The 17,203-nt window shown below is 40.6% G+C and overlaps 1 protein-coding gene across 2 annotated transcripts in view; it reads left to right on the top strand.

The window, feature by feature from the left end:
* vps8 (VPS8 subunit of CORVET complex) overlaps nt 1–17,203 on the top strand; it is a 117,778-nt gene that overhangs the window by 87,651 nt on the left and 12,924 nt on the right. For both annotated transcript variants that reach the window (XM_053616103.1, XM_053616102.1), the window contains exon 44: nt 12,548–12,628. In XM_053616103.1, the coding sequence (XP_053472078.1) occupies nt 12,548–12,628 (81 nt within the window). The remainder of the gene's footprint in view (nt 1–12,547; nt 12,629–17,203) is intronic.

The following is a 17,203-nucleotide window of genomic DNA, read 5'->3' as shown; positions in this document are numbered from 1 at the left end:
ACATTATCATTTAAACTGACAGCAGAGTGTTGGCAAAATATCTAGCGTGACCCCTTCGACCTCGCCTGTTCCTCTTCTGTCCTCATATCCAGTCTCGGACTCCTCCTTGCCGGGTTTTCCTCGCTTTTCCCTTCCTCCTCCGCGTGACATTCCCATCTGTCATCACCCATGCGGCGATGATTAACCATCGTAATTAGACTGCATTTTTTCAACAGTAGTGTCAAGTATCAAGAGCTAATCATAGCACTGTCAATGCAGCAGGAGTGACGGAGAAATCTCTGTTCATTTGTTCCAACACCCACGGCTTCTCGGATTAAAGCCGCTCTACCACACGTTGGCCACGGGCTCTCAGAGCGTGCGCTGAGAGTGCGATTTGTCTGATTATCTCACAAATCAGTCATGATGCACAGTGTCCATGCATCGCCATGGCCTTCAGCAGAACCCATCAGCTTAGTGAAGCAGCATCTCCGTGCACATGGTTTTATAAGAAACGTTTCTATTAAGGGTGTCGGCCTGCTTTTTCCGGACGAAATCATGCGCATCGTGATAACATAGTATAAAAAAACGATACAGTTTAACAAGTACAGATTCAACACACGTTCAGATACAGATACAGTATACGATTCAGTTGAGCCCCATCGTCGATTGTTGGACTGTCCTACTCTTAAAGTGCACCTATTATGGTTTTTCAGATATTACCTTTCATGTAGTGCTTTATAGAGCTGTTTGAGAATGTAAAAAGTCTGCAAAGTTTCAAAAATGAAAGCGCACAACAAACAGAGTTATTGACTCCCAAAAGAAGGAATCGATTCTGAACAGCTGAAACGAGTCGTTAGTGATTCCAGACTTTACTTCCTGTACAAACCTACGTAGGTTTGTAACAAAAAAACCCCCGCCTCTGGTCTTCATCGGCTGCTCGCTGACAGCGGTAGACCGATGACAACAGACTGGGACATCTGACCAATCAGAGCAGAGTATGCTCTCTGAAAGGAGGAGTTTAGAATGAATCGTTTAGAACGGATCATTGAACGAGTCGTTTGTGACACTTCGGGGGAAAAAAGGTAATGCTGCAATTTAAATTATGAGTGCATTAAATTGTTTTTTGACCTCGGATGCATGTAAATCTATTGTATGAGAGCTTTAAAACAAAATTAGGCACGTTTCAAAACCATTATAGGTGCGGTTAACAACACTAGACAACAATTCTACTCAGAAAAGACGTAACGAAGTGTTTCACTAGGAAAAATGCTAGAATCCTAGAGGACTTTATATAGCCGTTGTTGTTGAAACTGTTGGAATGTTGTAAAATCGTATCGTTGTAACGCTGTGAGGATTTACGGGAATAGTCTGTTTTACTTACCTTGATCTTGCCATGAAAATAGCCATTGATGCTGACATGGCATTACGAAACAATAAATAAATACATAAATCGTAGAATGTTGGACAAATTTTCCAGTTCAAATCAGTGTTTCTTCACACCTCTGTGTTACGTAGCGATGTCGTAAGCGAGTGCTGGAAATGCAACATTGGTCCACAAGGTCAGCACAGTTGATCGGATATTGATCGAAGCTCTACACTGGAGTGCACAAATGTTTCCCCTCCATGTTTGTTAATGTAAAAATGAAATCGAAGCTCTATTTTACAATTTATCTGCAGTAAACATAATGCAAAATGAGATACGAAATTATCTTGCAACTACGACGGCACTCCACAGCTTAAAGCAAAATCATCAACAGGTCAGTGTTCACTAGACCTTATTCGGGACAGGTAATGAATGACATCCGGTAGAATTCTGATAGCCGTAAAAAAGGGACTCAATCCAGTGGCAAAAAGCATTTCCAGTGCATCTGGAGCTCATGACGTGAACTGTTCCTGGGAACGCCTGCTCAATCTGTTTTGCATGAAGTGCAAATTGCATTTTAAAAAACACTGTAAAATCAATCATAGAGCTGTCAGAAAGCTCGGGAGTGATACAGAATGAATGCCAGGTCAGGAACAAAGAGATAAATGGTTTAGTCATGTAGACTCTCGTGTCAGAGCAAGGAAATGGTGTCAAGGGCACAATGTTTTTGAAATAATTCCTTATATTTGTATAGCGTTACATTGTTGAGCGGGGGATCTCCTCAATCACCACTGGGTGATGCGACGGCAGCCATAGTGCACCAGAACCACACCACACACCAGCTATTAGTGGAGAGGAGAGAGTGATGTAGCCCATTCAGAGATGGGGATTATTCGGGGGCCATGATAGAGAAGGACCAACGGGGGAATTTCTCCAGGATACCAGGGTTATACCCCTACTCTTTTACGAGAAGTGTCCTGGGATTTTAATGACCGCAGAGAGTCAGGATCTCCGTCTAACGTCTCATCCGCAAGACCGTGCTGTTTTTACAACTTGAATGGGAGTGGATGGCTGTGAGAAGAAGGGAGGGGAGTGGGCGTGGCAGCATTGCGCCATGCAACACACTCGAACTCTTACAGCACTGAAACAGACACTCGCGACCCATGAACGCCTCACTCATCTACTACGTGATCTTACAGTTGGACACGTCTGTCGTAGGAAAGCACCACGTGCTGTCATGAATAATTAAGAGACGGCATCTTCTCATAGGATAAGAACACGCAGTCTGACGAATAATTATGACACACCGACGCATCATCGAAGTACTATAGTGCACTGCCGAGTCACAACCTGCGACACCGACACGATGTAGACTTTAAACCCAGAAGATGAAAATACCAGTTTTCTCCTACTGTTAAAATGAACGGATGCTAACGTTGCCTTTTATGATGTGTGACACGAACCCTATGTAGTTTAGTGTTTCATGACCCTTTAATACAGCTGACATGCCTTTAAATCCTTAGCCTGTTTAGCTCTAACAAAAGTAAAATGCTGTGTACGGGATAAGCTACTTGTAAAAATAACTGTGTAATTAAACTAATCTGGGTTGCCAGATCTTTCGTGCTGTATTGCAGCTCCCATATAATAACGTTTTTTTAATTAAAATGTCAACAAAAAAAGAGTCCTATTTGAATGGTTTGAAATTCTTTGTCAGATTTCAGTGAAATTTAAGTGTATGTGACATAAGCAGGGTTGCCAGATCTGTGAAAGCAAAATCTTCTCAATGGAAAAATAGTATTACAGCACATAGTTTTGGATAAATAGCCTAATGATTTTTTTACCGTGATCCTAAAATGGTCCATCATTGCTGATTGCGTGATTAACATTATTGGAAAATGTATCTCATTAAATATTGTGTTTAATGTGCTACACTTTGGGAAATGTTTTTATTTTCCATAAATAAGTGATATCTATTACCATGCTGGGAGTTTTGGAAAATGGCGAGCTTGACAACACTGAGCCAAACTGACCGCCGCTAAATGCACAAAGTTCATTAAAGAGAATATATAATCAGCCACACACACTTCCAATTTCTCCACCGTTTTATTTATTTATTTATTTATTTATTTATTTTTGCATGGACTTTTCACTTCTTTCATGATCTTCCCTCAGATGTATGCATGTATGAGAAGAAACACAGGCAAAGAATGGGCATGGGATATGCAGACTTCTGCCTTTGTAAATACTCATTTTTGTGTGCAGTATGATAAATCACGTGCATTTAGAGGGCAAATTGCAGGTGTTGTACAAATAAGACTTCCCACATGCAAATTGGTGTAAGAAAATAATATTTTGCATGTTTTAATAGTTCTCGACAGCCATGGCGAGTTCTTAAAGATTTCCTCCCAGAAGAGGGAATAAAGCTTGCCGCTTGTATACATAAGCATGTATAACACAGATTAAAGGCGTTTTAAATACCATGTGAATGCAAGATAAAAGAATGTAGAATATGCGTGTTATAATAAATAAGGAAAACCCTGTTCATGTGTGAAAACCTTTTCTAAGAAGCTGTTGTTGTTGTTGTTGGAGGATGCAAATCATTTTATCTTCAGCTGGTTTAAATAGTCTTCCACAGATTTACTTGGACAGACGCCGTTGTGTATTTTGCACCTTTAGGTAAAAACGATCCAAATTGCAAATCGTTCGAGACGTGTTATCTTGCTTAAATGAAAGATGGCGTCGTCCGTAGATCCTGTTAGTATAGCGTTATCTCTGGGAAAGTCTGGGAAGATATTTTTTCTGCTAATTTTGAACTGCACTTTTAATTATGGACTGAATTCATTAGCCTGATGCATTAGTGCCATTTTTGCAATTAAACTTTTGTCTCTAAGTGGCACAGGCTTGGGACCTTCACTAAAGTGGTCTTCTTTCTGAAAGAGCACATTTTCATTTCAAAGGAGCCCTGATGGGGGGCGGATTTATCTCCCTGATTATAATCAGTGACTCATCACAGCGACTTCCCATCAGGCTTTTTGCCACCCTCAGTGGTGTCATGAACATCACACTCTACAACCACTTTGCGTGAAAGGCCCTTCTTTCCTGAAGCCTCTTCACATACACAGGTGTCACACTTGGTCGGGGGTTCGTAGCGATGGCTCACCGCTGTGGTCGAGCTGTCGTGAGCTTCGGCTTTAATTAATATTTAACCCTTGTGCTAATGCTAATGAGGCTGCATGTGGATACACCACAGAGGTGTTTGAAATGTCAGCACAGGGCTACTGTATTTGTTTTAAAGTGACAGGCTGTAAACATTACAGTATTTAGAAGTTACAAACATTACAGTCAGTACGTTTACATGGACAACAATTTTATGATATTAACCAGATTAAGACGATACTCTGAGTAAGAAACGAGCATGTAAACAGAGATTATTGATTACTTTTATCCGACTGAAGTCATACTCGAAGTAAACACACATGGAATTAAGACATGTGGAGTATTCCTGTTTTAGTCGCGTTATCAACATGTATTATAGACATGTACACACCTTAATCACACTATTAACGTCGTGTGGGAGTTTTCACCGCATTTTGCGACAGGACACGTACACACACGGCAATGCTCAACTGGCAAACGAGAGCACGGCTGCGTCCCAAACCGCGTACTTGCCTACTATATATTAGGCAAAATACATGTATCTCAGCTACTATATAGCAGGTAAGTACGTGGTTTGGGACGCAGCCCACGGCTTCAAGCAGTCGTCTATTTGCACGTTCAGCATGGCAAATAATTAACCGCACTTGAAGCTTTCGTAAAATTCAAAATAAAAACACCCAAAACTGTATACGGTCCCATAACGAAGACGAAGTGTATGTCGATACGTGAAATTCTGGAGGGACGGCGTGGCGTGGGGACGTAATGACGTGTGCAGTTAATCGATCTATGTTCTATAACACGTAACACCTGAACATGAAAGGAATATTCTAAAAGCGACTCATGTAAACACCTTAATCACAATATTGTCTTGCAGATTCGTCCTCTCAGATGAAGAAGTTTATTATAGAAGGATGAATGCAGGATAGAAGATGAGAGCACTCTGATGCGCTTGTGTTGAACATGTACTATATATATATATATATATGTATGAAGTGCAGGGCACGATACACTTCTATGTACCGATAAGGAGCAGTTTGAGGCAGTTCAAACAGGCTTTGTTTCAGGGTCTTAGCAAATGTGCAGACGAACCCTTAATATAAAAACATGTTTGTCTCTCTGTAAGCAGATAAACATTCTGCACTAATCTAAATGACGTGACGTTCTTAGGCGTTATCCACTGATGAACATGAACAGAACTATTACAAAGTAAAAATGAATCATTTCCCTCACAGTAGTCAGTGTTAAAAATCAGACACCAATCATAGCTGATCGATTATACTGTATATGGAGTAGGGAAGATATCGTTTGGCAATTAATTTAAGGGGCTTTCACAACTGTTAATCCTTTTGCTGAGTAAAAAGCGGAATTTGATGTTTTTGTTTCCTTTGCGATTTGGTTTGGTTTCTCACTGCGAATAATGAAACGAGCCAAAAAGGAAAAATGTTGGCTAAAGGGCGTGTAGATCATAAATCATAAATCATAAAAATCACCCAGACACATGGAGCCAATAGTTAATCAGTTACTAGATAATTATATGAATAACTAGTTTAAAGCATTTTGTGTTTTAAATTTGGTGTCTATTTTCTCTTTGTATTCATCAGTTCAATTTTCAGAGCACAGATCATTTCCTGCCTAAACAAACCATGTGAAAGAGGAACAAGCACCAACAGATTCAAACAGACTAAACAATGCAGTACTGCCAACCTTTATGATGATAATAGAGTCTTTATTGGTCACATATACATTACAGCACAGTGAAATTCTTTCTTCACATACCCCAGCATGTCAGGAAGCTGGGGTCAGACATGATACGGTGCCCCTGGAGCAGAGAGGGTTAAGGGCCTTGCTCAAGGGCCCAATAGTGGCAGCCTGGCAGTGCTGGGGCTTGACTCCCCGACCTTCCGATCAGTAACCCAGAGCCTGGCACTGCTGGAGCTTGACCCCCCGACCTTCCAACCCCTAACCTAGAGCCTGGCAGTGCTGGGGCTTGACCCTCCGACCTTCCGATCAGTAACCCAGAGCCTGGCATTGCTGGGGCTTGACCCCCCGACCTTCCGATCAGTAACCCAGAGCCTGGCATTGCTGGGGCTTGACCCCCCGACCTTCCGATCAGTAACCCAGAGCCTGGCAGTGCTGGGGCTTGAACCCCCGACCTTCCGATCAGTAACCCAGAGCCTTAACCGCCAAGCCACCACTGCCCCAAAAAGAGCTGTCTTTTCAAGTCAATCTATATATGAATCTGGAATGACTGACAGTTGCAGAGGTGTTTCAGTCGCTCCAATAATAGCGGTTCCACTGGAAGCCCTGCCCCCTTCCACCTTCTCACATTAGTCGGAGGTCTTTCGTCTCCCCTCTAATCTTTCGTCTACTCTTGATTTTCTCACTTGAAAGATGCAGCGCCCTCGCTTTCTGTTCATGGAGCACATTTCCGGTTCCTTGTCCAAAAATAGTCAAAAACAGAACTTTCTGTGGATTAAAAGGAAAGAGAAAAGATTAACTAGGTCTACAAATCTAACACTTGACAAATCATTTTTAATGACAATAATAAGAAAGTGATCAACAAACTCTCCTGATCTGTGATTGGACTATAGCGAAAATGTACTGCGTTTGTAAACACCAGCATGTCTATACATTACACCTCTTCTGGAAGATTCCAGAAAGTCCCTGAAGGTTCATCAAATTCTGTTTGTTCAAGATCTTAAAGGAACACTTCATCCCAAAATGCTTATATATCTAATAATGAATAAAAGCTAGTTTGTGCGTGTTAATAGTATTATATTATGTCCCTCCGGCTTTCATTTCATTGCTGACTGTTAGTACTTTGAGTGATCTATTCCTTTAAATAAATAAAAAAAAGCACAGAGGTTTCATTAGCACAGTGTTCTATGTGAATCAAGGAAACATGTGGCTTCTGCTTGGCATGGCTGTATTCTCACTCTATGCCAGAAGTTACTGTAATTAAGGGCCAGCTGGGGTGGTAAATCTTATTCAAGTGCTAATCTGAACAGATGTCGACAGCAATGCGATGCCACAGAGTTTAGCATCGATGTCATCTGATTGTTGTCGTGAGCCCACTGCGTTCTGGTGTTTCCAGACGGTCTGTTTTGACCATAACCTGAATGCGATACTGTATTTTTTTTAAAAAGGAGAGAAAAGAAGAGAGGTAAATAACATGTTGAAGAAACTTGGTCTTCAACAGGCCACAGTCACGCAAAAAAAAATCAACGCCGCGCACCAGCCGTTGGCTCACGCCTCGCCAACATAAATGACTAAAGCGTGACGGAGTTGATTTCTTTTTGCGCTCGAAGGAGACAGAAAAGTAATTGCATTTATTTGCCTCCAAACTCTGGAGGCATTCAATCACACTTCTGCTCCTGAGTTCAGACAGACGCTCACACAGACACACACAAACACTGCTCTGATGGAGTAAACAGTTCCTGAAAACACACTTTTTTTTTTCTTTCAAGCACACTCAAGAGAAAATGGCTAATATTTCTGAGTATTGTGGAGGAACAAAACAGTTTTCAAGGAGACATTTAAAATGGAGTCGATATAACTCATGCTACAATGTTAGCTTTGCCGTTTGACGAAACATTCTACGTTTTTAATTACTCTCAAGAGAAATGATATGTATATATATATCTTTTATTAATTACAGTACCTCACACTGTGTCTGAGACCACATCAGTAAGTCTGAATGACATCACTGAATGTGTTGTAAGTGGAGATATTTACAGAAATGGCTTTATGGGTGAGTCAGACTTTACATTATTTATTAGCATGTTTGGTATTCAAGGGGAAACACGGAATGAACTCATAGAGCGTTACAGTCTGGGGCGTAAGGCAGCCATTCACAAACCTCATAACCTGGTTGAAGGTTCAAAAAGCTGGACTGTAATGTGTTCTGCTATGCTGTGGTTCATGGAGAAAGTAGAAGAGAGGCTTCGGATGATAAAAATAGCTATGGGTAGCCATTAAGGATGAAGATTGCATGGTCATATAATGGAATATTGAGGCCATTTTACTGTGCTGTGTACACCCTGTGGTGCAAACGTTGTTCATTCAAGAGCTTATATTCCAGTGTGAAAGTGCTGTAAAATGAATTCAAGTGTGACATGAACCGCGTGAAGTGTGAATCAGAAACTATTACGGGTGTAGTGCTGGGAGACTAATGTAACAGGTGTAGTGTTTTGGGTGTAGTGTAACAGGTGTAGTGGTGTGGGTGTAGTGTTACGAGTGTAGTGTAACAGGTGTAGTGTTGTGAGTGTAGTGTAACAGGTATAGTGCTGTGAGACTAATGTAACAGGTGTAGTGGTGTGGGTGTAGTGTAACAGGTGTAGTGGTGTGGGTGTAGTGTAACAGGTGTAGTGTTTTGGGTGTAGTGTTACGAGTGTAGTGTTACGAGTGTAGTGTTGTGGGTGTAGTGTTTCGAGTGTAGTGTTACGAGTGTAATGTAACGAGTGTAATGTAACAAGTGCAGTGGTGTCGGTGTAGTGTAACGTGTAGTGTTTTGGGTGTAGTGTTACAAGTGTAGTGTTGTGGGTGTAGTGTTTCGAGTGTAGTGTTTCGAGTATAGTGTTACGAGTGTAGTGTTACGAGTGTAGTGTTGTGGGTGTAATGTAACAAGTGCAGTGGTGTGGGTGTAGTGTAACAGGTGTAGTGTTTTGGGTGTAGTGTTACGAGTGTAGTGTTGTGGGTGTAGTGTTTCGAGTGTAGTGTTACGAGTGTAGTGTTGTGGGTGTAGTGTTACGAGTGTAGTGTAACAAGTGCAGTGGTTTGGGTGTAGTGTAACAGGTGTAGTGTTGTGGGTATAGTGTTACGAGTGTAGTGTATTGGGTGTAGTGTTACGAGTATAGTGTTGTGGGTGTAGTGTTACGAGTGTAGTGTTACGAGTGTAGTGTTGTGGGTGTAGTGTTACGAGTGTAGTGTAACAGGTGTAGTGGTGTGGATGTAGTGTTACGAGTGTAGTGTAACAGGTGTAGTGTTGTGAGTGTAGTGTAACTGGTGTAGTGTAACAGGTATAGTGCTGTGAGACTAATGTAACAAGTGTAGTGGTGTGGGTGTAGTGTAACAGGTGTAGTGGTGTGGGTGTAGTGTAACAGGTGTAGTGTTTTGGGTGTAGTGTTACGAGTGTAGTGTTTTGGGTGTAGTGTTACGAGTGTAGTGTTGTGGGTGTAGTGTTTCGAGTGTAGTGTTACGAGTGTAGTGTTGTGGGTGTAGTGTTACGAGTGTAGTGTAACAGGTGTAGTGGTGTGGATGTAGTGTTACGAGTGTAGTGTAACAGGTGTAGTGTTGTGAGTGTAGTGTAACTGGTGTAGTGTAACAGGTATAGTGCTGTGAGACTAATGTAACAAGTGTAGTGGTGTGGGTGTAGTGTAACAGGTGTAGTGGTGTGGGTGTAGTGTAACAGGTGTAGTGTTTTGGGTGTAGTGTTACGAGTGTAGTGTAACAGGTGTAGTGTTACGAGTGTAGTGTTGTGGGTGTAGTGTTTCGAGTGTAGTGTTACGAGTGTAGTGTTGTGGGTGTAGTGTTACGAGTGTAGTGTAACAGGTGTAGTGGTGTGGATGTAGTGTTACGAGTGTAGTGTAACAGGTGTAGTGTTGTGAGTGTAGTGTAACTGGTGTAGTGTAACAGGTATAGTGCTGTGAGACTAATGTAACAAGTGTAGTGGTGTGGGTGTAGTGTAACAGGTGTAGTGGTGTGGGTGTAGTGTAACAGGTGTAGTGTTTTGGGTGTAGTGTTACGAGTGTAGTGTTTTGGGTGTAGTGTTACGAGTGTAGTGTTGTGGGTGTAGTGTTTCGAGTGTAGTGTTACGAGTGTAGTGTTACAAGTGTAGTGTTGTGTGTGTAGTGTTACGAGTGTGGTGTTGTGGGTGTAGTGTTACGAGTGTAGTGTTGTGGGTGTAGTGTTACGAGTATAGTGTTGTGCGTGTAGTGTTACGAGTGTGGTGTTGTGGGTGTAGTGTTATGAGTGTAGTGTTACGAGTGTAGTGTTGTGGGTGTAATGTAACAAGTGCAGTGGTGTGGGTGTAGTGTAACAGGTGTAGTGTTTTGGGTGTAGTGTTATGAGTGTAGTGTTGTGGGTGTAGTGTTTCGAGTGTAGTGTTACGAGTGTAGTGTTGTGGGTGTAGTGTTACGAGTGTAGTGTAACAAGTGCAGTGGTTTGGGTGTAGTGTAACAGGTGTAGTGTTGTGGGTATAGTGTTACGAGTGTAGTGTATTGGGTGTAGTGTTACGAGTATAGTGTTGTGGGTGTAGTGTTACGAGTGTAGTGTTACGAGTGTAGTGTTACGAGTGTAGTGTTCTGAGTCTAGTGTTGAGAAATTTGTCAACAGAAATGAAACAAACCTTTCATGACTGTGTGGAAATCACAGATAACAGCTAATTCATTTTGGATGAAGCAAAAAGAACATTTTGAATCCGACATTTATTTTATCTGTTCATTGGCCTAGAATTCATTGTACCTCTGCCGCACTCCAGCTCTGTCCTCTGGCACTTGCTTGCTGTTATAAAACTAGAACGCAGACATCCGTTCCTTTTCACAGGACAAATATTTATGCAGTTCATGTCATGCTGTTTGTATTTTCATCTTTTTTTGGGGGGGAAAAACTACAAAACAGACATGCATCTTTCTCTCTTATTGGCCACGCCCTGCATTTTGCCACAACCTTGTCTTGCCTTTCCGTGTTGTCTTCTGCTGCACCCGCTGCTAAACTTAGTGTGGCAAAAAGTCACATCGGCGCTAACATCCCGCTGAACATAATGAGCTTGAAGTGGTGAATTTTCTACAAACTGTGTGAGACTTAGCTTTGTACTCGAGCAATTTAGTAGCTGAAAGATGTGCTACTCCAGTGGTGTTTTTCAGGCCTTTTCTCTGTCAACTGTGTCAGTACCTTATGTGTGATTACCACAGACAAGTACAGAGAAAATGGGAACACAGTTTACTTGCAGTGCACTTGAAATTTGACTTGACAGTCCTAGGCCAGTTCTCAGCGGAAGGAAAATATGTGTTACCATCACACGTGGATGTGAGTTCTTTCCTCTGTGAAGGAACCGTACTCTACAGATGCAATGAGGTGGGCATTTTAACTGCGGCGCTCGTTCTGATAGAGCAGTATCACTTCCCTGAGGGGAGCACGTTCTTGTCTGGCTGTGTGGGTTCGAATGGTGATCTTTGCAGGTCTTTTCTTCACTCTGGTCTTGAGCTCGTCCTTGATTGAGAGCCGCTGGAGTAAGCCGGAACGATCAGTGTATTCGCTTCGAGAAAGAATAACACTTATATGAAGATAAAGGGTGGCACTATTGCTACTCTTAGACTATATACTGTAAATAAATATCAGTAAAAGCCATGTAAGTGGAAGTATACTGAACCCCAACAAACCCTGTCGGGTTTTTTTTTCTTTCTTTCCTCTCTTCAGCATTATTTAAATGCCAAATCCGTCAGTTGGTAATCACTCGTCCGTTTCTCTGATGTGCTATCAAGCTGGAAAATGCCACTTTTAATGCCCAATTAACTCTACCATTTTGACTTTTAACAACTTTTTTTTTTTTGCAGCTTTTATCCACATTTGTTCCTTGCACAAAATCCCAGCAGCACGATTTCTTTTCCAGTATGGTTCCGGTTTTATTTTCCTCCTTGCTGTGGAGCTCTTTGGGTTTTTTTTCTTTTCTTTTCCTGTCTAAAGAATTCAAGTAAATAACGTTGTAATTATTTTCCTGCTGAATGACAGAACATCCGAATCCAATACGATGCTTTGGTTTGTATATAAAATCGCGTTGGACTTGCTTTCAAAATATACAGCGCTATTGATTAAAAAGTCTACTTCCATGTAATTATTATCCCGAATGCCTTTCTCTTCACGATATATGCCTACAACACAGGGCGTAGTTAACATGCTCGATAGAGCACCTTTTGAGATTTCAAAACTATGCCTTTTGAAAATCGTTAACTACTTAAATGTAGTATCGCTTTTGGAATATGAAGTCAATGAGAACGGAAGGGAAGCACGGGCAGTCATTTACTAATTGATCACGTCTCCGTCCTGCTGCAGGAGCTGACTGAAGTGACTTTAGACGCCCAGCAGACGCAGGCGTGGGACCAGCTGCGCTGCATGTACAGAGGACCCTCCAGAGTAAGACACATCACGCCCACAAATGTTCCTGCTCCCACTCTCAGTGCTCCTTCACTAGATATAATCCCTTCTTCATCACCAGCGCAATGATATTTGTTCCTCTACACCATGTGTGCTGTCTGTATGGGTTTGATATGATGCCTTTCTTTTTGTTGTCTCTTCTTATCAGTCTCAGTGCACAGAATGAGGAGGCAAACCTCTGCCTCTCTATCTCTCTCTTTTTCTATCCCCCACTCTCTCTCTCTCTCTCTCTCTTTCTATCCCCCACTCTCTCTCGCTCTCGCTGTCTCTCTGCCCTGAGAGTGTATTGCATAACACTAAATATACTGCTTCACTCCATCAAAGCAGTGATAGGTCTCACACACACCGACATACAAGGTTCCTGTCGGTCCTCTTCCTTTGTCTGTCCTTCTCACTGTTTCCCCATTTGTTTTGTCATGTTTGTGTGTATATATAGTATATCTGACCTGATTCGATCTAATCTACTGTGATTCTGGTCAGTCCGACCTGAAATGGATAATTTAGTCCTGTTTATATCTGACGTAGAGTTGTGTTATGTTCTAGTTTTAGGGTTTAGTGTTAGTTAGGGATGTCACGAGAACCGATACTTCAGTACCAAGTCGGTACCAACATTCTTAAAACGTGACGGTACTTGTTTTTCTGCAGTAGCGTTGGCACCGTTTGTAACGAAAGTACCGAAAGTACAGAGGTTGCGATTCTTCCGGACATGAAGGGGTGAACAAGTGTTTTAGTCGGTCCACAAGTGGTGAAGAAGAAGAGGAACGCCTACAAGCACACGGGAAAAACTACAGAAGTTTAGCTTAGCTTAACAAGTTTAGCTCCGCCCCGACTCGTTGAGAGGAAAGCTAGTATCGGTTTCCGGTGTGCAGCCGATACTATCGTTCATTTCAAACAAAACGAGGAAACACCTGGAATTTGGTGAAGCTCCTGAAAGACGGTCCTATATTATATTTGTTTGAGGCAGCTGGAATTGTTGCCATGAAACCCGCTAACGTTAAGCTCCATGTAATGTTAGCGATAACCAGTTATTTGTTAAAGATGCTAACGCTAACTACCTCCTAATGGGCCTCCATGCATCGCCATTCAGCCCGTGTCCTGTCAGCTAAATGTAGCCTAATGTCACAAATAATTATTCAAACGTTCATGCATTTAATAAATCTTTTTGGCCTGCCACCATATCAGTGAATTTAAACTAATGCTTGCATTCAGTGTATAAGGCGTGTGTGTGTGTGTGTGTGTGTGTGTGTGTGTGTGTGCGTGTGTGCGCACGCGTGCGTTTAGGAGTGCACTTATTGTCAGACAGTGTTTGATAACTAAAATACCCTCCCCCCTCTCCCTCTCTCTCTCCCTCTCTCTCTCCCTCTCTTTCTCTCCCACTCCCTCTCTCTCTCTCTCTCTCAATCTCACTCTCTTTGCCAGTATCAGCCAGAGGAGGATGTCCTCCAGGAGAGTTTTTTTATTTCAGTTTTTAAATTTTATTTTTATACCACACCGTGGTATCGACTTTGGTATCGAGTATCGTGTACTTTTGGTGGTATCGGTACCGACTACTAGATTTTTGGTATCGTGACATCCCTAGTGTTAGTCTACAGTGTTACCAGTCTAGTGTTATTGGTCTCTTTATTAAAGATCCTTGATTTACAAGTGTTGTGGCCTTGGATAAGAGTGTAGTGTTACGAGTCTAAGGTTAGTCTCTAATGTTACAAGACTTGATAAAGACCCTTAAATTGCAGTGATGTTTCTATTGATACAAGGGTAATGCTTAAGGTCTAGCATTACCTGCCTAGGTTTACGTGTCTACAAGTGAGTCACACGTCTAGTGTTTAAGTCTTGTGTTACAAGTCTAGCGTTACAAGTGTAGTGTTATGACATTAGGGTTACAGGTCTAGCGTTACAAGTTTAGTGTTATGACATTAGTGTTACAAGTTTAGTGTTATGACATTAGGGTTACAAGTTTAGTGTTATGACATTAGGGTTACAAGTTTAGTGTTATGACATTAGGGTTACAAGTCTAGCATTACGAGTTTAGTGTTATGACATTAGGGTTACAAGTCTAGCGTTACAAGTTTAGTGTTATGACATTAGGGTTACAAGTCTAGCATTACAAGTTTAGTGTTATGACATTAGTGTTACAAGTTTAGTGTTATGACATTAGGGTTACAAGTCTAGCATTACGAGTTTAGTGTTATGACATTAGGGTTACAAGTTTAGTGTTATGACATTAGGGTTACAAGTCTAGCATTACGAGTTTAGTGTTATGACATTAGGGTTACAAGTCTAGCATTACGAGTTTAGTGTTATGACATTAGGGTTACAAGTTTAGTGTTATGACATTAGGGTTACAAGTCTAGCATTACGAGTTTAGTGTTATGACATTAGGGTTACAAGTCTAGCATTACAAGTTTAGTGTTATGACATTAGGGTTACAAGTCTAGCGTTACAAGTTTAGTGTTATGACATTAGGGTTACAAGTCTAGCATTACAAGTTTAGTGTTATGACATTAGTGTTACAAGTTTAGTGTTATGACATTAGGGTTACAAGTCTAGCATTACGAGTTTAGTGTTATGACATTAGGGTTACAAGTTTAGTGTTATGACATTAGGGTTACAAGTCTAGCATTACAAGTTTAGTGTTATGACATTAGGGTTACAAGTCTAGCATTACGAGTTTAGTGTTATGACATTAGGGTTACAAGTCTAGCATTACGAGTTTAGTGTTATGACATTAGGGTTACAAGTTTAGTGTTATGACATTAGGGTTACAAGTTTAGTGTTATGACATTAGGGTTACAAGTCTAGCATTATGAGTTTAGTGTTATGACATTAGGGTTACAAGTTTAGTGTTATGACATTAGGGTTACAAGTCTAGCATTACGAGTTTAGTGTTATGACATTAGGGTTACAAGTTTAGTGTTATGACATTAGGGTTACAAGTCTAGCATTACGAGTTTAGTGTTATGACATTAGGGTTACAAGTTTAGTGTTATGACATTAGGGTTACAAGTCTAGCATTACGAGTTTAGTGTTATGACATTAGGGTTACAAGTCTAGCGTTACAAGTTTAGTGTTATGACATTAGGGTTACAAGTCTAGCATTACAAGTTTAGTGTTATGACATTAGGGTTACAAGTTTAGTGTTATGACATTAGGGTTACAAGTTTAGTGTTATGACATTAGGGTTACAAGTTTAGTCTTATGACATTAGGGTTACAAGTCTAGCGTTACAAGTGTAGTGTTATGACATTAGGGTTACAAGTTTAGTGTTATGACATTAGGGTTACAAGTTTAGTCTTATGACATTAGGGTTACAAGTCTAGCGTTACAAGTGTAGTGTTATGACATTAGGGTTACAAGTTTAGTGTTATGACATTAGGGTTACAAGTTTAGTCTTATGACATTAGGGTTACAAGTCTAGCGTTACAAGTTTAGTGTTATGACATTAGGGTTACAAGTCTAGCGTTACAAGTTTAGTGTTATGACATTAGGGTTACAAGTTTAGTGTTATGACATTAGTGTTACAAGTTTAGTGTTATGACATTAGGGTTACAAGTCTAGCATTACGAGTTTAGTGTTATGACATTAGGGTTACAAGTTTAGTCTTATGACATTAGGGTTACAAGTCTAGCATTACAAGTTTAGTGTTATGACATTAGGGTTACAAGTTTAGTCTTATGACATTAGGGTTACAAGTTTAGTGTTATGACATTAGGGTTACAAGTTTAGTGTTATGACATTAGGGTTACAAGTCTAGCATTACGAGTTTAGTGTTATGACATTAGGGTTACAAGTTTAGTGTTATGACATTAGGGTTACAAGTTTAGTGTTATGACATTAGGGTTACAAGTTTAGTGTTATGACATTAGGGTTACAAGTCTAGCATTACAAGTTTAGTGTTATGACATTAGGGTTACAAGTTTAGTCTTATGACATTAGGGTTACAAGTTTAGTGTTATGACATTAGGGTTACAAGTTTAGTCTTATGACATTAGTGTTACAAGTTTAGTGTTATGACATTAGTGTTACAAGTTTAGTGTTATGACATTAGGGTTACAAGTTTAGTGTTATGACATTAGGGTTACAAGTCTAGCATTACAAGTTTAGTGTTATGACATTAGGGTTACAAGTCTAGCGTTACGAGTTTAGTGTTATGACATTAGTGGCACGACTGAATGTTACAACTTTAGTGTTACAAGTCTAGCATTATGGGTCTAGTGTTATAACATTAGTGGTATGACTTGATGTTATAACTGTAGCATCACTAGTCTAGTGTTATGGGTCTAGTGTCACAAGATATAAGATACAGTAAGATACTGTAAGATAAACTTTTATCAATCCCCCAGTGAAAAATGAAAGTGTTACAGCAGCATGATGGTAAGAATAAATAAAAGAGCTAGCATTACATGTCTAGGTAAGTTAAATGGTTAGCACTGAAGTCTAGTATTATGAGTCCAGAGTTATGAGCTTACAAAGATATGTTTATTATTCTGGACAAATAAACATAGTATATAGTCAACAGAAACATCTAGATTAAAGAAGATTAATAATGAGTTTAAT

Source organism: Ictalurus furcatus, chromosome 26, assembly GCF_023375685.1.
Source record: "Ictalurus furcatus strain D&B chromosome 26, Billie_1.0, whole genome shotgun sequence".
Taxonomy (NCBI): Eukaryota; Metazoa; Chordata; class Actinopteri; order Siluriformes; family Ictaluridae; genus Ictalurus; species Ictalurus furcatus.
Note: the sequence above shows the minus strand (reverse complement) of the source record. Positions and strands in the feature narration are given on the sequence as shown.